General features: G+C 48.1%; 1 protein-coding gene across 1 annotated transcript; it reads right to left on the reverse strand.

Moving 5' to 3' along the window:
* Positions 1-16156: 16156 nt before the first annotated feature.
* On the reverse strand, positions 16157-21242 carry LOC109749570 (DNA replication complex GINS protein PSF3). Its single transcript, XM_020308512.4, has 7 exons — positions 21109-21242; positions 20159-20244; positions 20012-20083; positions 19522-19625; positions 19205-19297; positions 16705-16844; positions 16157-16601 (listed from the first exon to the last, which is right to left on the reverse strand). The coding sequence occupies exons 2-7, from the start codon at positions 20201-20203 to the stop codon at positions 16471-16473; spliced, it is 585 nt and encodes a 194-aa protein (XP_020164101.1). The 5' UTR covers positions 20204-20244; positions 21109-21242; the 3' UTR covers positions 16157-16470.
* Between the last annotated feature and the right edge of the window lie 2717 nt (positions 21243-23959).

The following is a 23959-nucleotide window of genomic DNA, read 5'->3' on the forward strand; positions in this document are numbered from 1 at the left end:
TCCGAGTACCTTCCATCGATACACAATCAAACCGGATGAAAACCGGCCTCGCTTGGAAGTTGGTTTCCTATCGTATTCGTAGCTAGTCCAAGATCACGTCCTTGTGCACCCCTCGTCATTTTGTTTAGCCACGCAAAGATGGGGTCAGCTATAGTGAGTAATTCTTTGATCTGGGTCAGTTGTGAGTTCCAATCCTGGTGTGGCAAGCCATACCGACAGCGTTTAGATCTGTTTATTATTCCTCCTCATACCTGAACCACACAAGTTCTCGTATACACGCGTATATACTCATCCCTATGAACGCACACACGCACACCCTATCCCTATGAGCATCTCTGAAAGATTGAGCCGGCATATCATCTTAAAATTTACTAAGTCACAGTAGGCATCTCGTCATCGACGGAAACGTCTCCTCCCATTGAATGTGCATCGCCGGAAATCCTGAAATAAATTCGAGAATAAATATGAGCATCAGAATTTGAACCTTGGTAGACTGAGGATACCACAGTCCTTTTAACCATATCATATAGGTATGAAATAGAGAAGAGAAATACTCCCTCCATCCCATGATATAAAGGAAATCGCTTCGTTTCCACCGGCTGATAATACGCCCTCGTAAACCGCCTCCTCCCGATGACGCGTGTCCCGGTGGGCCTCACCACTTCCCACCGCACAAATCTTATCCCATCTTCTCTCGATCCTCCCTCTTCCTCTCTTCCTCTCGTCCCCATCTCAAAAGGCGGCAAGCAAGAAGCAAGACGCAGCTGTGCAGAGACGCCGGAGCGATGCACAGCCGCACCTGCTGCGACATCCTGCCACACCGCCTCTTCGATACAGCAGTAGGATGCTCCGACAGCGAGCGGCGCTGGCCGCCGCTGCTAGCCCGCACGAGCTGCTCCATGGGGCAGGTGACGAACTGACGACCACTAGTGACGTCCCTGTGTTCCAAGTTCCAACAGCCCCGAGGCCCCGACGAGCGGCAACGTCGACGGCCGCTGCATCGCAGCTTCGGTGTTGTGGCCGCTGCATCGTAGCTTCGACGGCGGCATCGACTCCGACGGCCGCTTCATTGCAACTCCGACAACCGCAGCTCCAGCAGCGTCGACTCCGGCGGCCGGTGCATCGTAGCTCCGGCGGCGTCGACTTCGACGGCCGTTGCATTGCAACTCCGACGACCGCAGCTCCGACGGCGTCGACTGCATTGCAACTCCGACGACCGCAGCTCCAGCGGCGTCGACTCCGGTGGCCGGTGCATCATAGCTCCGGCGGCGTCGACTCCAACGGCCACTGCATTGCAACTACGACACCGCAGCTCCGACGGCATCGACTCCGACGGCCGCTGCATTGCAACTCCGATGACTGCAGCTCCAGCGGCGTTGACTCCGGCGATCGGTGCATCGTAGCTCCGGCGGCGTCAACTCCGACGGCCGCTGCATGGCAATGTTAGCTAAACTACAGAGTAGCTAGCTTTTCCAAGATCAAACGAAGACAGAAGAGGCTGCAGCTGCACTCTACATGCACACACACTTGCACTGGAGAAGCTCACGTACACTACTAACTTTGAAGCTTGACTGCTTGAGTTTACAAGAGATGGATGCATGCCCTTTTATAGGGGACTCCAAGTTACCTTGGTGCTGCACGTGTACAACCAGCGCACACACACTAGAAACTACACTACGTAGCAGAATTTACTACTTGCATGTACAGCTCATGCATGCACTATTCTCTTTGTGACACATCACTTCCTTACTAGCTAAGTCGTGCCGACATGCATTGGATATTTCTTGCTGCTAACAGCCGTAGCAAATGCTTCTTGCTAATCTCCTGATATTTTTACTGCCACTGATACGCCCCGAGTAATCGACCCATTTCCCAAGCAGAGTCTCGCGAAATCTTCCCTCTTTACCTTTAATTACATCTGAAAATGATTTGTATACTTCATTGTGACCATTTCGCGTCGGTTGCCCGCGGGACCCACTATCAAGAAGTGTATCCACGGCTTTTTGTACCAGTTTTTCCTGGCACATTACTAAATCTGTTGGCGCTAATTCACTTCTTTTTAATAGATAGGCAAGATTGTTGTTTCGACAGATAACTCTCTCATATTTTATTCTTTCTTTTATTTTTTTGCTTCTTTCGAGAAAAAACTGTTAGACCAAAACTCTTTTAGGAAATCAAAAAATCCAGACTTCTATTGAATCGAGAAATTCGATTTACTGCTACGTTTGCTTCTTGCCATCCTGCAGCTACATGGCCTTTTTTTTTTAGAATCACCGGGGGAGGAGTCCCTCCACCTGAATATATTGCTCAAAATGATCATAATGCCAGGAGAGTGGTCCAGTTTATAAGGAAAACCGGATCAAAAACCTTAACAAATTGACCCCGTTTATGAGGAAAACCAAGCCGAAAACCAGACAAGTAACGAGTGTTACAAGAAAAGGAGAGGAACGGGACGCCCAACATAAGGCAAGACCTAGCTAGCATACTAACAGGACCAGGTAGATGAGGGGTGTGTCGAGGAATCACAATACCAAGACTCTACAAACAGCCTAACGCACTGCACCGTCGTGCGTATCAAACCCCACAGCACAACGGAGGAGCATCCACAATCAACGAGTGCCAAAGCTTAACACGAACCTTGTGCCAAAGCTTAACACGAACCTTGACTGAGCGCTCCACCACGGAAGTTCAAGACGATTAGCAAGTCGGGGAGGCGTCATTGCGTCGTCATTAAGCAAAGGTGAACCAAGACGAGACCAAGAGCCCGAGGCTCGCCTCAACAGAGCAGGGGCATGAGCATGCACAGAGCAGGCCAGAGACCACACGTAGGACAGCCTAAGAGAAACACCTGAAGAAGAACACACCACCCTCGGTCCTGAGCAGGACGCACCACCACGACCAACCCATGGAGCGTGCAAACGGGATCCAAAGTTCTTCCAGGTGACGCCCCAAAGAGGGAAGCGACGATGCCGACGCCGTCGCCCGACCCGACTGGGTCTTAGGCTTTCGCCCGAAGAACTGGATCCAAGGGTGCGTGAAGGGTGGACTCCACGGCGGCGCCTCCAAGAAGGTGAAACGACGTCCACAGACGCCGACGCCGTCGGCCGGCAAGAGCGCGGCAAGCTTTCGCCCGGAGCAACACCCACACCCACACCCCCACGCATAGCACCTCCGCTGACCCGCACACCTCCCACGAAGCCATCGCGCCATGACCAAGCAAAAGCCACCACAATCCTCGCTGCCGGCCAGACGCCGACGAGCCGAACACGGCCGAAACAGGCCAGATCCAGCAACCCATTGCTGCTGCTGCGCCACAGAAGAGCCCCGAGCAGGGAGGAAGGGCCGCCACTGTGACGCCCGGATAATCAAGCTACAGTAAACCTCTGCTAATGGTGCCACGTCACCTCGGTTACTGTTGATAAACTCGAGTTAGTTCAAAAACGATTCAAGTTAAAATTTAAAATATAGGCAAACAATAAAAGTTTTCAAATATTAAAACTAAAATGTTCGGAGTGAACCAAATATTGCATAGATAATAATGGTGGAGAAATCTAAATTTAATAAAATGCTTAAGTGTTCAAAATAATTAAAATAGAGGTTTAAATGTTAAAATAAATGCCTTTTCAATTTTATAAAATATTAAACTATTTTAATTTGGGTTGAGGATTAATGTGGCAATAGTATATTTAAAAGTATTAATTTAAGTGCTAGTGATAATTTTTATAAAACTAAAATAAAAGAAAACTAAAAGTAAAACAGTAAAAGAAAGATAAATAAAAAGAAAAGAAACAAAACAGAAAATTAACTAACAAAAAAAAGGAAAAGAACCCCCGGGCTCCGGCCCAGCAGGCCTGGCCCAACCAACTGGCCGGCCCACTCCCTCTCCTTATCCCCACCCCCCCCCCCCCGGAACCCTAGCCCGATCCCCATTCGCCCCCTCCCACTCGCTCCCCCATTCTCCCCCACTCCCCCGATCCCCCCAGGATCTGGATCGGGAGCGCCCAACGCTCGCCGCCCGACCCAGGCGCCCCCGACGGCCACCTCGTCGGAGCCCCTCGCTGTCGTCGCCCGGAGCCGTCAACCGACGCCGCCCCGCCCCGCCATCGAACCTCCTCCTCGCCCCTCCTCCCTCGCACGTCGCCCGCCCGTGGCCTCTGCCTCGCCGACGTCGTCACCGAACACCGCCGCCTCGACCTATCCTCCTCGCCGGCGACGCGTCCCCGTCCTCCTCCTCGACCCCCACTGCCACCCCCCTACAGCTACGCGGTGAGCTGCCGCGCCGGTCGCGCCTCCCCTCTTCCCCCTCTCTGCTCCCGGCCAAGCCCGATGCGCGCGCCCGCGCACCGCCGTTCCGCACCCGAGCGCCCCGAGTGTGCTCGGCCGCGCTCACCGCCGCATCCGCCATGATCCCGCGCGCTCCATGCTGCGTCGTGCCCGCGCATGCCCCGCTCGCTCCTTGCCTGCTGCTGCTGCTCACGCCGACCCGCCACCGCGCGCTCACCGCAGCGCCCCGCAGCTCCTCCGCCGCACGGCGCCCGCTGCTGCGGCCTCGCTGGCCCGCACGCTCGCAACTGCGCATCGCTTCAGCTCCGCCACTCGCCGCCCCGCTCCGGCCTCCCTCGCCGTGCTCCGCCTCCCCATGCCGGTCGCTGGTCGCTCGCCGTTGCCCGCATCGCTGCGCCGGCGCGCCCGGTTCCACACGGGCACCGGCGCCCGTAGAACCCGTCGCCCGCACGCCCGAACTGATATGGCCCTTAGGGCCAATGACATGTGGGGCCGGCCCCTGTGAAACGTTTTTTTTTATAAATTAATTAATTAAAATTAATTTAAAAATTAATTAATTAATTAAATTAATTAATCCTGATTAGGTAGTTAATTAAAACCTAATTAATATACTAATAAAACTAACTAATGTTGATTAGTGATCAGTCAATGACAGTGGGGCCCTCCTGTCGGTTTGACCCAGTCAACGGTCAGAGTTGACCGCTAACGTCATGCTGGCGTCATAAAATGATTTTCGAATTAAATAAATTCTGTTAATTCTAAAATTGAATTAAAACTTTAAAAATTAATATAAAATAAACCGTAGCTCGGATGGAAAAACTTTGTACCTGAAAGTTGCTCAGAACAACGAGACGAATCCGAATACGCAGTCCGTTCATCCGCCACGCGTCCCTAGCATAGTGAACCTGTAACATTTCACCTCCGGTTCATCTGTCCGAAAACGCGAAACATCGGGAATACTTTCCCGGATGTTTTCCCCCTTCGCCGGTATCACTCCTTACCGCGTTAGGGCACACCTAACACCGCGTTTGCTTTGTCATGCATCGTTATGAATCTGTTTGCATTGTATTCATTGTTTCTTCCCCCTCTTCTCTCCGGTAGACTACGAGACCGACGCCGCTGCTGGTGCCCCGTATGACTACGAAGTTGACGACCCCTCTCTCTTGTCTGAGCAACCAGGCAAGCCCCCCCCCCTTGATCACCAGATATCGCCTATTCTTCTCTATACTGCTTGCATTAGAGTAGTGTAGCATGTTACTGCTTTCGGTTAATCCTATACTGATGCATAGCCTGTCATTGTTGCTACAGTTGTTACCCTTACCTGCTATCCTACTGCTTAGTATAGGATGCTAGTGTTCCATCAGTGGCCCTACACTCTTGTCCGTCTGCCATGCTATACTACTGGGCCGTGATCACTTTGGGAGGTGATCACGGGTATATACTATATACATTATATACATGACACATGTGGTGACTAAAGTCGGGTCGGCTCGAGGAGTACCCGCAAGTGATTCTGATGAGGGGGCTGAAAGGACAGGTGGCTCCATCCCGGTAGAGGTGGGCCTGGGTTCCTGACGGCCCCCGACTGTTACTTTATGGAGGAGCGACAGGGCAGGTTGAGACCGCCTAGGTGAGAGGTGGGCCTGGCCCTGGTCGACCTTCGCGGATACTTAACACGCTTAACGAGATCTTGGTATTTGATCTGAGTCTGGCCATTTGGTCTATACGCACTAGCCATCTACGCGGTAGTAGCTATGGGCATCCCGGCGTCGTGGTATCAGCCGAAGCTCTTTTTGACGTCAGCGACGGAGCGGCGCGCGCCAGATTGGACTGGAACGCCACTAGGCTAGGTCTGCTTCTGGCCGCCCTCGCAACGTGCAAGTGTGCAATGGGCGATGGGCCCAGACCCCTGCGCGCATAGGATTTAGACCGGCGTGTTGACCTCTCGGTGGAGCCTAGGTGGGGCTGCGACGTGTTGATCTTCCGAGGCCGGGCATGACCCAGAAAAGTGTGTCCGGCCAAATGGGATCGAGCGTGTTGGGTTATGTGGTGCACCCCTGCAGGGAAGTTTATCTATTCGAATAGTCGTGTCCCTCGGTAAAAGGACGACCCGGAGTTTTACCTTGTCCTTATGACAACTAGAACCGGATACTGAATAAAATACACCCTTCCAAGTGCCAGATACAACCCGGTGATCGCTCTCTAACAGGGCGACGAGGAGGGGATCGCCGGGTAGGATTATGCTATGCGATGCTACTTGGAGGACTTCAATCTACTCTCTTCTACATGCTGCAAGATGGAGGCTGCCAGAAGCGTAGTCTTCGACAGGGCTAGCTATCCCCCTTTTATTCTGGCATTCTGCAGTTCAGTCCACTGATATGCCCCTTTACACATATACCCATGCATATGTAGTGTAGCTCCTTGCTTGCGAGTACTTTGGATGAGTACTCACGGTTGCTTTTCTCCCTCTTTTCCCCCTTCTATACCTGATTGTCGCAACCAGATGCTGGAGTCCAGGAGCTAGAGATCCCGAGGATGATTCTACATGGAGTTCGGCTTCGAGGAGTAGTTAGGAGGTCCCAGGCAGGAGGCCTTGCCTTTTCCATCGTTGCTACTTTTGTGCTAGCCTTCTTAAGGCAAACTTGTTTAACTTATGTCTGTACTCAGATATTGTTGCTTCTGCTGACTCGTCTGTGATCGAGCACTTGTATTCGAGCCCTCGAGGCCCCTGGCTTGTATTATGATGCTTGTATGACTTATTTATGTTTTAGAGTTGTGTTGTGATACCTTCCCGTGAGTCCCTGATCTTGATCGTACACATTTGCGTGCATGATTAGTGTACGGTCAAATCGGGGGCGTCACAAGTTGGTATCAGAGCCGACTGCCTATAGGAATCCCCCTTCCACACTCCTTGGCCGAAGTCGAGTCTAGACATTTCAAAAAAATTTACTAACATGGTTGTGTGTCTTACGAGCCCACGTCGCCATTGGGTGGTATTAGGATCCTTTACTCCTTGCCTATACTCTGGGACTCTGATCTCTCTTCTATTCGGGTTAAATGATTTTACTAAATCTAACATTAGGATCTCGTTATCACTTTCACCCGGAGAGCCCCTTATTACTGATGATCGTCTGTTGCACGTGAAGACCCTGAAGATACTCTCCACTGATAACCCGAGAACTTGTGTTCATCGCTTTTGCAATTCCCTTTCATCGATAAACTCCTATGGATAACCACGTATACTCGCCATTCATACAATGTTTCCCAGATGGTCTTGTTATTACAAGATACCCCGAAATTCTCTCTGTTGTTCCGAGAATCCTTTGAGCTTACTACCTTGCTGTTCATTGTCACCTGAATACCCCTACGGATAATCCTCGCACTTACCGAGTATCCGCTCATTCCCAGTTGATTCAAGTATTTCACAGAAGTGTTCAAAATATCATTCGATCTTCCGAAAATCTTCAGGAGCCTGTTGCTCTTGAAATTCTTGCTTACTTGCATTATGATTAATCTTAAGTCTCGTAATCTTATTGGCATCTCTTGTCATTATCATTTTGAGTCCGTTGATTCAATTTATTGCGATGCTCGCATTCCTCAGTCGAATCCTAGAATTCATCCTTCCGGCTCAGATGTCATTTGAACAGGAGCTGGTTCTCGACTAATCAAATTACTATCGATTGTACCCCTAAGCCTACTCAACTTATCCATCCTTGATCAGAGCGTAGCTTCTGACCCCCTGATTTGGAAATCATAATTCTTTTGCATTTGAACTTTGGGTTAGTCAGTTGTTTCTATAATCAGATCTCCTTGCATTCTTCTTCCTCTGGTTGAGTACCGATGCTCACATAAGATCCCTTGTGGACCATCGGTTCCTTTGTTGGATTTTATCCGACAGTGTCCTTCATATTGAATAACCTTGTGAGCCTTTCCACGGGTATATAATGCCTTTGGTAAATTGTATCTTCTGCTTTGTCAACCATGCTCTACTTTTGAGCTTGTGTTGTTTACTTTTGAAGTTCGTGGTATATGTTCCTAAGATGCCCTGATGGGTTGAACCTATACCTTCCCTAAAAACCGTATGAACTCGAAGGTTTTCACAAGCCATACCCTTCTGGTATTTTACCAGATAATTTTCTACCATACAACTTCATCGAACGCGAGAAGTAAATGAAAGGTTATGCATTGGAGAAGTGGGAGTCGACCTTGAACTTTGCGTTCATGCCCATGGACACGATGTAGATCTTATCATTAAAGCTTTTCTTAAATTAATTATTCCATTGGTATAAGTTCATCTTATATCTGGGATCTGGCCTTTTTCAATCGTGGTTCCGACCATGTTCTCCTTTAAATACCATTTCTCGTGCAAGTTTAAGCACTTGTCTTCTGCAGAGCAATACCCTAGTCCAACCTCTACTTTGATCTGTCGTCGAGCATTACCCCCTGGTATCTCGAGATTATCACGGAACTGCATAACTTGTTATGAGTTCTCCATCAAGTGCTACATTCTCATTGATTCCAATTTTCCACGGGCTCTGAGTTATTAATCACGCAAAGACACAGATAACTGAACCGAGTCCGCACTACGGTTCAACAACTCTTAGTAATCTTCTTTAAGTACGAGTTTGTACCCGATCACGCCATTCCTAGCCTGTTTGGCTATATCATTATCTTGATGATTTTAACTGGGCTACCTGGACCTTCCCAGCGCACAAATTTCGACAGTGAGCTAATCTTGCATCGATCTCCCTCGTCATATCACTTCTCCTTGAATAGCAAACTTGATTTCGAGTTTGTGCCCTATCCGTGGTTCCAATAACCTTTCGCTTTCATCATTCCTTTGACTTGATGTCATCGTCGATCAATTACATCTTCTTGAAAACCTCTCGACAAATTTGTCGTGATCTTTGTCAACAATTTGACTTCTTCCAAGTTGTGTGTCGAAATTCAGGATGAGAAATACCATCCTTGCCCCTCGATGAATTGTGTTATCATCGACAACATTCTTACCTCCCCCCAACACAAACTTGTTCATATTTTGTGTTGTATCTTGATTTCCCCTACTATCCAACTTATGTTATGTTCTACCGTGGAGTATTACCATCTTTGATGTCAAGAATGTCGTGAACATTACTCCACCTATTAAGAATTCTTGGTACAGTGATACTTCTCACATCACCATTCTTTCTTGGTCCCCGCATAGTTTCTAAACAAAATACCGACAAATGGTCTATGATGTGTAAATTCTAAACTTCTAGCAACCCTATTACTTTGAAGTTATTGGTCTATAGTTTCATTCTATGTCTATGGCTTAATGAATCATCATTCGAACATTGATTGTGCTACCTAGCCCATATTTCGGGTGCACATTTCAACCAATGTTTAACTGTGTATGTTTTCCTCGAGCATACATCATTAAGTCATTCGATCTAGCTAATGTTATCTCCTTGTTCACATAGTGGTGGAAATCCATCTTTTGGAAATCTCAATGGATTGTCGCTGAGTTAATCAGTCACCTCCTCACCTCTCCTTGATGTAATGATGAACCCTTGTTCGGAACTCGCTTCCATAGTTCATCTCCCGAGAATCTTCGATGTCGTTTCGACAATTTGTGTTGCACCTTTCTTCTCAGGCAACCTGAGTCTGAGTTATCCTGACACCAATCAGATCTGAATCTCGGTCAGATATGATGGTTGGAACATATTTCCAAGAGTTATAACATTGGCCTATTTATGACCCGGTAAGGTGATGATACCCAGCACACCTGGCGGGAGGACCTATTGTTATAAGTTTTCCCTTTTAGCAAGGTTAGCTATTCTTCCAAGAGGAAATTGTAAGACTTATTCTATAAGTTGTTCCTGATGGATCCTTTTTGTTTCCAAAGCCTGATCTTCACCTGTTGACCATGTCAATACTATCTTGAAGCATGTCTATGGTACTCCGATTTTCAACAGGAACATTTGAAGAACAATGTAAAATTTTCTTTGTCCATTATCCAAACACCGTTGTATGGGTGATGTCATGAAATTTCTCTCACCTTACCTAAAGAGTTTTCTACATTATATCTTGTCCTGGATATCATGCTCTGCTTGTCCTTGGGAAGGATACACCCTTGAAATATGTGTTTAAACACATTTTCCTTTCCATTCTTCTGTTTAATCTGATAATCATATTTTCCTTTCCATTGTTTGGTTTAACCTTTCTGGTGATCTATATGATCTAAGCAGTAATATTCTCCTGCTTATGTAAACACCTCGGTGTACAATTCTGTCAGCAAGACCCTGTTACTATTGTTGATGACATCCCGGTAGCCACCGATGGACGAGAACTTTGCCTTATGGTCCGCCTCGTTTCAACGAGCAGGAAAATGGTTCTCTTCGTCCCTCGCCCTTGGTACCAACGTGTTGCCGACATAACTGACAGGGTACTCTCTGACATGCCTTGCTATCATGACCGTGCAACATGTCACTGCTCCTATAAAAAAAACCCCACATGGTGGGCCCATACCCCACAGTTCCACAGGATCGAAAACTGACTCTCCTGTACACCGTGTTGTCAGAATTATTCCTCGCTCTTGACTTTGTATGTAATTCACGGGCCACCTGCCTAGTGATCTATACTCGTATTAGATGCAATGCTTATTCACATTGCTCTAAACCCCTTCAACACTTTGTTTCAGGCAACGAACGATTGCCTATGCGCTTGAAAATTTCTATTTTTGTACCTTCTTACTTTGCTCTCGATAATTTCTTAAGTTGCAATTCGAGAGTTACTTTCCGCCACCTTCGCCGATGTTATCGACCAGATAGTCAACCTTACGGAGGTCTGTTCTCCCGGAATACCCACCCTTCATTCCTTCGTAAGTACGATGGAGTTCCCGAAGAAAGGACGACAACTTTATCATGATGACCTGAAACAGCAGAATGAAGACATCAATGTAATGGATCAACCTCTTCGAGAAGAACAACCAAGACCAAGAACACTCCCTAGAATTTCGTAACCCGAACCTTCACCCTTTACTTCCCTCTTAAATCTCGGGACGAGATTTCTTGTAGTGGAGGAGAATTGTGACGCCCGGATAATCAAGCTACAGTAAACCTCTGCTAATGGTGCCACGTCACCTCGGTTACTGTTGATAAACTCGAGTTAGTTCAAAAACGATTCAAGTTAAAATTTAAAATATAGGCAAACAATAAAAGTTTTCAAATATTAAAACTAAAATGTTCGGAGTGAACCAAATATTGCATAGATAATAATGGTGGAGAAATCTAAATTTAATAAAATGCTTAAGTGTTCAAAATAATTAAAATAGAGGTTTAAATGTTAAAATAAATGCCTTTTCAATTTTATAAAATATTAAACTATTTTAATTTGGGTTGAGGATTAATGTGGCAATAGTATATTTAAAAGTATTAATTTAAGTGCTAGTGATAATTTTTATAAAACTAAAATAAAAGAAAAATAAAAGTAAAACAGTAAAAGAAAGATAAATAAAAAGAAAAGAAACAAAACAGAAAATTAACTAACAAAAAAAAGGAAAAGAACCCCCGGGCTCCGGCCCAGCAGGCCTGGCCCAACCAACTGGCCGGCCCACTCCCTCTCCTTACCCCCCCCCCCCCCGGAACCCTAGCCCGATCCCCATTCGCCCCCTCCCACTCGCTCCCCCATTCTCCCCCACTCCCCCGATCCCCCCAGGATCTGGATCGGGAGCGCCCAACGCTCGCCGCCCGACCCAGGCGCCCCCGACGGCCACCTCGTCGGAGCCCCTCGCCGCCGTCGCCCGGAGCCGTCAACCGACGCCGCCCCGCCCCGCCATCGAACCTCCTCCTCGCCCCTCCTTCCTCGCACGTCGCCCGCCCGTGGCCTCTGCCTCGCCGACGTCGTCAGCGAACGCCGCCGCCTCGACCTATCCTCCTCGCCGGCGACGCGTCCCCGTCCTCCTCCTCGACCCCCACTGCCACCCCCTACAGCTACGCGGTGAGCTGCCGCGCCGGTCGTGCCTCCCCTCTTCCCCCCTCTCTGCTCCCGGCCACGCCCGATGCGCGCGCCCGCGCACCGCCGTTCCGCACCCGAGCGCCCCGAGTGTGCTCGGCCGCGCTCACCGCCGCATCCGCCACGATCCCGCGCGCTCCATGCTGCGTCGTGCCCGCGCATGCCCCGCTCGCTCCTTGCCTGCTGCTGCTGCTCACGCCGACCGCGCCACCGCGCGCTCACCGCAGCGCCCCGCAGCTCCTCCGCCGCACGGCGCCCACTGCTGCGGCCTCGCTGGCCCGCACGCTCGCAACTGCGCACCGCTTCAGCTCCGCCACTCGCCGCCCCGCTCCGGCCTCCCTCGCCGTGCTCCGCCTCCCCACGCCGGTCGCTGGTCGCTCGCCGTTGCCCGCATCGCTGCGCCGGCGCGCCCGGTTCCACACGGGCACCGGCGCCCGTAGAACCCGTCGCCCGCACGCCCGAACTGATATGGCCCTTAGGGCCAATGACATGTGGGGCCGGCCCCTGTGAAACGTTTTTTTAAAAATTAATTAATTAATTAAATTAATTAATCCTGATTAGGTAGTTAATTAAAACCTAATTAATATACTAATAAAACTAACTAATGTTGATTAGTGATCAGTCAATGACAGTGGGGCCCTCCTGTCGGTTTGACCCAGTCAACGGTGAGAGTTGACCGCTGACGTCATGCTGATGTCATAAAATGATTTTCGAATTAAATAAATTCTGTTAATTCTAAAATTGAATTAAAACTTTAAAAATTAATATAAAATAAACCGTAGCTCGGATGGAAAAACTTTTACCCGAAAGTTGCTCAGAACGACGAGACGAATCCGAATACGCAGTCCGTTCATCCGCCACGCGTCCCTAGCATAGTGAACCTGTAACATTTCACCTCCGGTTCATCTGTCCGAAAACGCGAAACATCGGGAATACTTTCCCGGATGTTTTCCCCCTTCGCCGGTATTACTCCTTACCGCGTTAGGGCACACCTAACACCGCGTTTGCTTTGTCATGCATCGTTATGAATCTGTTTGCATTGTATTCATTGTTTCTTCCCCCTCTTCTCTCCGGTAGACTACGAGACCGACGCCGCTGCTGGTGCCCCGTATGACTACGGAGTTGACGACCCCTCTCTCTTGTCTGAGCAACCAGGCAAGCCCCCCCCCTTGATCACCAGATATCGCCTATTCTTCTCTATACTGCTTGCATTAGAGTAGTGTAGCATGTTACTGCTTTCGGTTAATCCTATACTGATGCATAGCCTGTCATTGTTGCTACAGTTGTTACCCTTACCTGCTATCCTACTGCTTAGTATAGGATGCTAGTGTTCCATCAGTGGCCCTACACTCTTGTCCGTCTGCCATGCTATACTACTGGGCCGTGATCACTTTGGGAGGTGATCACGGGTATATACTATATACATTATATACATGACACATGTGGTGACTAAAGTCGGGTCGGCTCGAGGAGTACCCGCAAGTGATTCTGATGAGGGGGCTGAAAGGACAGGTGGCTCCATCCCGGTAGAGGTGGGCCTGGGTTCCTGACGGCCCCCGACTGTTACTTTATGGAGGAGCGACAGGGCAGGTTGAGACCGCCTAGGTGAGAGGTGGGCCTGGCCCTGGTCGACGTTCGCGGATACTTAACACGCTTAACGAGATCTTGGTATTTGATCTGAGTCTGGCCATTTGGTCTATACGCACTAGCCATCTACGCGGGAGTAGCTATGGGCATCCCGGCGTCGTGGTATCAGCCGAAGCTCTTTTTGACGTCAGCGACGGAGCGGCGCGCGCCAGATTGGACTGGAACGCCACTAGGCTAGGTCTGCTTCTGGCCGCCCTCGCAACGTGCAAGTGTGCAATGGGCGATGGGCCCAGACCCCTGCGCGCATAGGATTTAGACCGGCGTGTTGACCTCTCGGTGGAGCCTAGGTGGGGCTGCGACGTGTTGATCTTTCGAGGCCGGGCATGACCCAGAAAAGTGTGTCCGGCCAAATGGGATCGAGCGTGTTGGGTTATGTGGTGCACCCCTGCAGGGAAGTTTATCTATTCGAATAGTCGTGTCCCTCGGTAAAAGGACGACCCGGAGTTGTACCTTGACCTTATGACAACTAGAACCGGATACTGAATAAAATACACCCTTCCAAGTGCCAGATACAACCCGGTGATCGCTCTCTAATAGGGCGACGAGGAGGGGATCGCCGGGTAGGATTATGCTATGCGATGCTACTTGGAGGACTTCAATCTACTCTCTTCTACATGCTGCAAGATGGAGGCTGCCAGAAGCGTAGTCTTCGACAGGGCTAGCTATCCCCCTTTTATTCTGGCATTCTGCAGTTCGGTCCACTGATATGCCCCTTTACACATATACCCATGCATATGTAGTGTAGCTCCTTGCTTGCGAGTACTTTGGATGAGTACTCACGGTTGCTTTTCTCCCTCTTTTCCCCCTTCTATACCTGATTGTCGCAACCAGATGCTGGAGTCCAGGAGCTAGAGATCCCGAGGATGATTCTACATGGAGTTCGGCTTCGAGGAGTAGTTAGGAGGTCCCAGGCAGGAGGCCTTGCCTTTTCCATCGTTGCTACTTTTGTGCTAGCCTTCTTAAGGCAAACTTGTTTAACTTATGTCTGTACTCAGATATTGTTGCTTCTGCTGACTCGTCTGTGATCGAGCACTTGTATTCGAGCCCTCGAGGCCCCTGCTTGTATTATGATGCTTGTATGACTTATTTATGTTTTAGAGTTGTGTTGTGATACCTTCCCGTGAGTCCCTGATCTTGATCATACACATTTGCGTGCATGATTAGTGTACGGTCAAATCGGGGGCGTCACAGCCACCCCACCCCAACTCGCCGGACGAGCTACCAGATCGGCAGCTGACCGGCCGAAGCCCCAGCCTGAACCACCACGGCACCTAGCCGGAGAAGACGCTGCAGGAGGCCTCCAGGACGCGCAACAGAGGAGCCGAGCCTCCCTCCACCGCCCGCGCCAACTGCCGCCTGCGGATCCCAGATCGGATCGGGACCGAACAGGCCCGACGACTGCGACCTCGCGCACCGCGACCAGACGCCGCGACGCACGCCGAAGACCGCCTCCGCCGCGAGCAAGGACGCTGCCCCGGAGCCGAACGCCGGACAGCCGCCACCCGCACGCGAGATCCCCTCCTCCCGAGTGAGCAGCGGCCAGAGAGCACCCCGCCGCTGCCGGAGGTCACCGGCGACGGCGAGGAGGAGAGGGGCTGGTGAGGGGAGGCTGCAGGAGGAGCGGGGGTCGCCGCCCGTGTCGCCCCGGGGAGGGAGCGGCGCCGGCCTAGATATTTTGAGGCAACAAGATTATTTCCAACAGGCAACTCCGACGACCGCAGCTCCGGCGGCGTCAACTCGGATGGCGGCTGCATCGCAGCTCCGACGTTGTCGTGGCTGCTGCATTGCAACTCTAGCGTCCGTTGCATCGCAGCTCCGGCAGTGTCGTGGTCACTGCACTGTACCTCTGGCGGGGTCAGCAACCGCTGCATCGCAGCTCCGGCAACGTCAACTCGGACGGCGGCGTCGCAGCCGCTGCTGCTGTGCTGGTTGGTGTGCTTGGAGCGCGAGAGTGGGCACTGCATGGGTTGTTCCTGCGTTCCAAGATGTGCGTTGAGAGCAAGTTTGACTCGCAGGCCACCAAGCGATTGGCTACGATATGCACGATCGGACGGTTATGAAGGAGGCTTATAACTGGGAGCTATCAGCCGGCTTACACCTAGCACTCGTCTGATATAAAAGCGTTTAGATGAGACTAGGCTAAGACCGCAACCCAAGATTAAGGTAGAGGAGCTGCGAGGTGCAACTGCATAACTGATGGGAACGGATCTCCTTCATGCAAGCACAACCGAGATTCACAAGTCAGCATGTAACTGCTTAAATTGATGGGATTGATTTATTTCCCATGTGCTAAACCAGGAGAGGAATAAGATGAGATGGCCAACCCAGGAGGCGAACCCCAGCCTCTTACTCCAATTAAGGTGTGTCCAACTGACAAATTGAAGATACGAGTATTCAAACAAACATATCAGGTGCGCCGACGTCTGATCGCAGATCACAACTGCCTTTCGCGCTTTTTCTGTTCCATACATTTACAGTACCAGATCGATCAGTGTGCAAACATTGGCCCTCTCCCGCCCAGGCACTGCGCTCCACAGTAAAAACAGTTCAGGGCGTCGAAGGCCCGTCAGGCAACTTTGTCTTCCTCTTCCTTCCAAGAATGGACGCCTTCTGCAGCCTCGCACCCCGGACGCGCCACTTCCTGAAGGCGGACATCGACTCCCTAGCAGATTCAAACACTTCACGGCGAAAAGAACCAAAGTTAACCCGAGTCGGAGTGGTTGATATGGTAGGGGAAAACAAACAGGGGAACGAGTAAGTGCATGAGGGAGATGTTTGTACCTTGAGCTTCTTCTTTTGTAAGGCGTGTTGCGAACTTGGGCACTGTCATCGTCGAAGAGCTGTGTGCCTTGCTTAGTATCTCCTTGTACCTACTGGTGAACGCGTAGCGCAAGAACTGGCCAATGCTCTTGTCACCCACCCTGTTGATGCAGCCATGCAAACTTCATAATTCGGCGAGGAAAATAATTTAGTCTGACCATTATAGTAGGGAAGTAATAACTCAAGTGTGGGGTTAAAGATCGAATTCCCCCTCTATTACACCACTTATTACCTTTCAAAGTTTTGTGCTAGTCACATAGTCTAGTCCATACAAATTAATGGGATTGGGAATAGACAAAAGGAAAAAATGGTGTAAAGTTACCTCAAATAGTAGATGATATGCATTTAGAAACAAACTTTGAATGGTACAGTGAAATGTATTAAGAATGTGTGTGTCTGTGTGTGTGTGTGGGGGGGGGGGGGGGTGGATAATATATAAGGGCATCTCCAATGGTAGGCGCCTATATAGGCGCTTGTGGCGTGAAAAATAAATATCCAGAAAATAAAAAGGGATCTAGCACCCTCTCTTCGAATGGGAGGCGCTAATAACAGGCTCTAATTACCAATTAGAAAGAAGTGCCCAGCTCTCGTGCGTGAAAGGAAACAGCCTAGCGCTCGATGCTTTTCTTTGCATCAATGCCACACTAGGCGCTGGGAATAAACAGCCTAACCGACGATCTACTGGGATTTCTTTCCTGGCGCCCTGGCCTAGCGCCTCCCATTGGAGATGCCCAAACATCACTACATAACAACTTCATGGTATCCCTTGCTCATTGTACGAACTACAAAGCCAACACCTAACAATATTTCACAGAACTGACAAAATTGGAACAGCAGTGAGGACTCCACCTCCTGCGGGGGGTCTTTCAAACTGAATGTGGACAGTAAACCAGATGGGTTGGGTGACTTGGGTCAATTTTATCACCTGCATATAGAAGGGGAGCAATTCAGAGCCTTTCCTGGTCTGCTTATAAGGAAATTCAGAGCTCCAAACTGAGCACAAAAGAATGTGCCACACAATGCATGTCATGAAATGACACGTTGGCATTGTGATTGACATAGATCATATCTAATCTGAGAATAGTTACACATTTTCAACCTATTCACCTGAACCATCAGGAGAAACTCAAATCCCAATTAGGATCACTCAGAGTATAACCAATTCACTGTCAAGTGGCACCTCTATATGTTCACCCAGTTTCTCACGACATGTGCTACAGGCGGCTAGCCGGCTACTAAACATTCAATTATTTATGTTCAAGTGCAACTAAAATTGAAGGCAAATCACCATTGAGATCTATATCTGGGTCCTTGAAATTTCCAGATTACGATGATTACAGTCAGCTCTTGTCCTAATTAAGTACATCGTCCAGAGTATGCCTTCGAAAAGGGACAAACCTCAAATAACCATAACTTACTTATTCAGGAAAATTTAGTTACACACTGTCGCAACGCGGCAAAATTATGCTAACGCTGGTGGCCAGTGAATTTTTTCAGCAGAGGCAGGGATGGGGTCCAATGGTCCTACGTATTGAAGGTGCCTGAGGAGGGAGCAATGCAGTAGCTGCAGTATTTTGAACTGGTTCATGTTCTGTTCTAGTGTTTTCCTAGTGACCTGATTGTAAGTAGTTTTTTTTACATGATTGTAAGTAGTTTCTGTGCTGGGAGCTGCCTTATTTGGAATATATTTGATCATTTCGAAGCGACCATATACTACCTTATTCGGAATAAAATGAAAGAACAAGAAGAACAATCAATCACATTTCAAGAAGGTGCGGTTTATTTGAATCTTGTTAGAAGCAAAACTGAAACTAAAAGGCTAAAGCAAAAAGGCATGTCTCACTATGACTTATTAAATCATTTGTTGGAGCAGACAAAAGGGAGCTTGCTGCCAAGTGCCAAATAGGAACAGTAGAACATGCTCAAACCATGAGGCTGGAAGTTATGATCATTTGGATTAAACACCAATTTGAACATAGTTTGGTTAAATTGAGATGGGAGATAACATTGTGAGTGTGGTTAAAAGCATGTGTTAGTCTGGGCCCTCAGTAAAGAAAACCATATGATTGCATTTCTGTTAGCAGGAGTTAACTTTACCTACGCACAATTCATAGTATTAACTGCATCTTCTCCCCAAGATTACAGCTACTTGAACTTACAGAAGTTCCTCCTATGTTAACTTAATATGCCACTGCAATTCTCTTTTTTATGGGCATGTAAGCATTTAATTTTTTACAAAAACAGAATACATGTAGAAAGGATAATGCATTGTAGTGTTGTATGCCTACACAATTACCCAGTTATTGCAACTGAGAATGGAGTGGGTAATCTATTTCTAACAAAATCGTATAGAAACATTTAATTGAGAATTTGCGAATTCAAGATTGCACAGAGAAAGGTCATGAGATAGAAAAAAATGGAAATAAAATAGAATGTGTAACTGAGGTCGTTCAGAACTTACAGAGGAACAATCTTGCATCCAAGCTCATAAAAGTAAGGGCACCGAACCCTCAAATCAACACAGGCTGCATCAGCTTGGATCTCCTTCCGAGTTCTGCATGCAAATTACGTCACACAAGCCACAAAATTCAACCAATGGGTATTTTCATTCAGTTAAAAAGGGTATTTACTTAAAAGCAGCATTAAGTTGACACGAGGAATTTCCATGTAAACTTGTTGAAATGAGAACGATAACTACATACTACTGCATCCAGTATATATTAGTGTCTCTCTCAAGAATTACTACAAATACAAAAAACAGATTACAAAGAAGCCTACTTCTGGGTGAAGCAAGGAGGGACATTTATTGACACCGCTTGTTCCAGAGACAGCATTCCATGCGCAAGCCAAAATGGAAGGTCTACTTTAGCACCCTTTTCAACCTGAACATAAAGAATATAAGAAATTAAGCATTGGAACCAGATAAATACTCTGATTCATTTTCCACAGTGGCAAGAAAAGGTGCTAAAAAACCAAAGCATCTAACTCCCAGTTGGTGTTCGCTAAGAAATAAGGCAGAAGGGCAAAAGAAAGCATCTAGCATTCCATATCAATTTTGCAAACTAAAATATGATGCATCTATCTCAGGTAAATATCATTCAACTAGTCAACGTACTTGAAAAGTAACTTGCTCAAGAACAAACAGATCAGAGGAAGAATTGGCAGCAGTTGCCCATAGCAAGTTTAACATAGCAGTTAAACATAAATACACAAATGCCGTTGGGCAGATGCTTACAGTCTTACACTAAGGGTGAAAAAAGATGCTTACACTGTTTCTCTCGGCACCAGGATCTAGCAGACCAACGCCATTTGCAGTTACTTGGAAAACAACCGAAATAAGCTGCAATTACAGTAGAGTATTCATGCCATCTGCACAAGCATAAATGAAACCAGAGGATAACACGAGCATGGTTACCTCCTCCTCCATGAGGATGTCGGCAACATCGTAGTAACAAGGCATTTGCGCCAGGTGGGACAGGTCACTGTTTCTTATTCTCAACCCTGCATGAACAATTTGCAGTATGCCGATGAGAGAAAGTCCAATTCACTCACCAAATGTGGCCTCCTATATATTAAGGCTCCACTTGGATGTTGATGTTGATATTGAGGGCCATGGAATTGAATTGGTCCCAACATCAAACCTCGCAGACATTGATATTGAAATTGAACCTGAATAATGTTGTTTGGATGTGTTCAAGAATAGACACTTGGAATTCACATGAGAGACTCAATTCTGAATATTATTTGGATGATCATTTTCCAAAATGGAATTGCTCATTTGTAATAGGATGAACATTGTACTTTGAATATAGGGAAACGCTCTTATATTTCTCTACAGAGGGAGTAATGTTTAAAACTAACTTGTGTGCAACATGTGAATATCTGTGGAAGGTTATACTCCCTCCGTTCCTAAATACTTGTCTTTCTAGGCATTTCAACAAGTGACTACATACGGAGTAAAATGAGTGAATCTACACTCTAAAATATGTCTACATACATCCATATGTGATAGTCATTTGAAATGCCTAGAAAGACAAGTATTTAGGAACGGAGGGAGTATATGTCAAGAATACAACAGCAGCACCTGTACAGAAATAACAGCACCTACACAGGCACAGCAGCGCTTACACAACAGCAGCCGCCATGGGGGCGAGGGGAAAAGGCTCGGTCGCCATGGGGTCCCGGCGGTGGTGGGTGAGGGGGCGACGCGGCGGTCGCCATGAGTGGCAGGAGGCAGCGGCCGTGGTGGTCGAGCCGCATCCGACATGGAGGACGCCGTCGTGAGGGGCAGATGGGCCGACGCTTAACGCCGCAGAGAGAAAGGAGGGGGGTGGGCGGGGAGATAAGAGGAGGATGAGGGCTGACCTGCGCCGCCGCCGTCGAGGCCTGCTGTGCTTCCCAGCGCCGCTCCTCGTGTCCTCCCGCGCGCGTTTCGCTTCTGATTTTCGGGGAGCGCGGGCGAAGCAGCACTATCAGAGCATCCACACGGAAATACTACCTCTTGAGACGTGTTTGGTTGCGCGCACGCAATTCAAAAGGCCCGCACGAAACTTAAAGCAGGTTTGAGCCTGGCCTGGTCGGCAGTTTCTCACGAATCTGACCCAGCGCGGCCACGCGTACGAGGAGGCTACATGCCTCGGGCGCGCGGGAGGCGGAGGGGATGTCTCATAACTCCCTCCCACTCTCCTGTCACCGCCCCGCCCGCACTGTTTCCACCGCTCCTCTCCGCCTCACCGCCCCTCCCTCTCCTCTCCTCCGATGGCTCCGCCTCGCCCACCACCGCGCCGTCCTCTGACCCCCGTCGACGAGCGCATGGCCAGGATCCAAGAGCGTTGGGTGGCCGGGCTCCAGAACTCGAGCAGGGACCTGGCGTCGGCGCTGCGAGCGCCGTCCCCCATCTGCCGTCGACGGGACCGATGTGCTAGGGTTAGGGCAAAACCTTATGTCGGTTTGACCGATTACTTGAACTTGGTGAGACCGATTTCGGTAATAGGTTAACAGAGAGTTGGTCAGGCAGACTTGGTGGGAGCGATCACTCATTTCGCTAAGACCGAAACGTTACGAAAGGGAAAGAGAGAGTTTGCATAGTATTGACTTTTCCTATGGACTCAATGTGATCTTGGATCACTAAAATATAAATGAAGAGTCTTGAGCTTTGCCAAAAAAATTCTTAGCATTTTGAGGGGTCCACAACTCTAGTCCATGCCATACCAATCATTGAACTTTCTAAAATAATTTACTTGAAAGAATATTAGTTCAATGAGTTATATGTTGTTATGAATTACCAAAACCATCCAGAGATTTGTTGCACTTTCAATCTCCCTCTTTTTGGTAATTGATGACAACATATAGATCAAAGCTTCGACGAAAGATAATATGAATGAAATATATCGTTGCTTTGAGAAGTATGTGATAAGCAAGAGCACCCCCTAAATTTGTGCATTATTTATGATTTACTTTTGAATGCAAATGCACAATTAATTAGGATCATGGGTTACTCTTCCATGTCACATACATCTTGGTGGAGCGCTCAGAATGATAGAATATAAACAGCATGCACTCATCACCAAGACAAAAATGATTGATCATACACAAATGATAAGATAACATCATTCAAGCACACTCATTAAAGCATAATATGATCAACCACATGATCATAAGAGTATCTTACACACAAGCACAAATATAGTAGCAAACACACGAGCAAAAAAGTAGCAAGAGAGACAAATAAGAAGCAAAACACACACACACTCTCTCAGCCTATATATGATCTATACACTTTCTCCCCCTTTGGCAACAAGTTACCAAAAAGCTTGAAAATGCATAGTGCTATACGGCACTCTAAGCACGATCTCCGGGAGCTCCGGAGTGCGAAGAAGAGAACAACATCTGCAAAGACTTCGACTGACGTCTGAGGAACTGGAGGGGTTGCCACTGAAGGGGCAACTGAGGCTGTGGTTGCAGGTGCAGAAGTTGTGGCCCTTGTGTCACTGACTAGCACAGTTGCAGACCTTTGTGCTCTAGGCACCCTCTGATAAGCATCTGTAGTGGATCTTCCTCTCCTCTCCTCTCCTCTGCTTCTTCTTGGAGTTACTCAACTGTCTCTGTGACCTTCAAGTCTAGATCATAAAACTTAGTTTCAATGATTCTCTCAAGACTCTTTTGGTTTTGAGTCAGGGTGGTTAGTCTTTTCTCAATCCTCACTGTGGCTTCAAGCAGATAGCTGAGCTGGTCCTGCTTGTTCTTGAGATTTGCAACTGAGGCATCTGGAACCTTTGAAGCTTTTTATGCCTTAGCCTTCTCTCTCTTCTCCTGGGCCTCAACAGAAGTAGGATGTGAAGCATCCATGACAACTATGTTATCCTCAAAATATGGCATCAGGGGAAGGTGCTCTTTATCTAGCAGATATGTGTCTGTGCCCACCTTGGAGTTAATGAGCATCTGAATGTGTGGGGCATAGCCACATGATCTCTTCTGATCTGCTGCAGTCCTCTTAACTGTTTCAATTATCAAGGACATCACCTTGAACTTCTCTGGCACATCAAACATGTGTAGCAAATTGATTGAGTGCCCTCTGATCATCCTGTGATCTCCAGACTTGGGCAACAAAGTGTGCCTCAGAATAGTGTTGATTGTTGGCAGTCCTGACAGTAGATAATAAACAGAGCCAAACTTGTGTGTCTCCAAGGCATCATCTGGTATCTCTTTGTACATGTGTGCCATGGAGTTGTGGTCTTTCCTGGGCTTGGCATACACATCAGTGTCATCATCAGCCTCTTCAGGAGCATGGATTAGCTCAGCCCACTCAGCTATAGAAGATTGTGAAGGAAATATGCCCTAGAGGCAATAATAAAGTTGTTATTTGTATTTCCTTATATCATGCTAAATGTTTATTATTCATGCTAGAATTGTATTAACCGAAAACTTAGTACATGTGTGAATACATAGACAAACAGAGTGTCCCTAGTATGCCTCTACTTGACTAGCTCGTTAATCAAAGATGGCTAAGTTTCCTAGCCATAGACATGTGTTGTCATTTGATGAACGGGATCACATCATTAGAGAATGATGTGATGGACAAGACCCATCCGTTAGCTTAGCATAATGATCGTTTAGTTTTGTTGCTATTGCTTTATTCATGACTTATACATGTTCCTCTGACTATGAGATTATGCAAATCCCGAATACCGGAGGAACACCTTGTGTGCTATCAAAC

Source organism: Aegilops tauschii, chromosome 3 (assembly GCF_002575655.3).
Source record: "Aegilops tauschii subsp. strangulata cultivar AL8/78 chromosome 3, Aet v6.0, whole genome shotgun sequence".
NCBI classification, from domain to species: Eukaryota; Viridiplantae; Streptophyta; class Magnoliopsida; order Poales; family Poaceae; genus Aegilops; species Aegilops tauschii.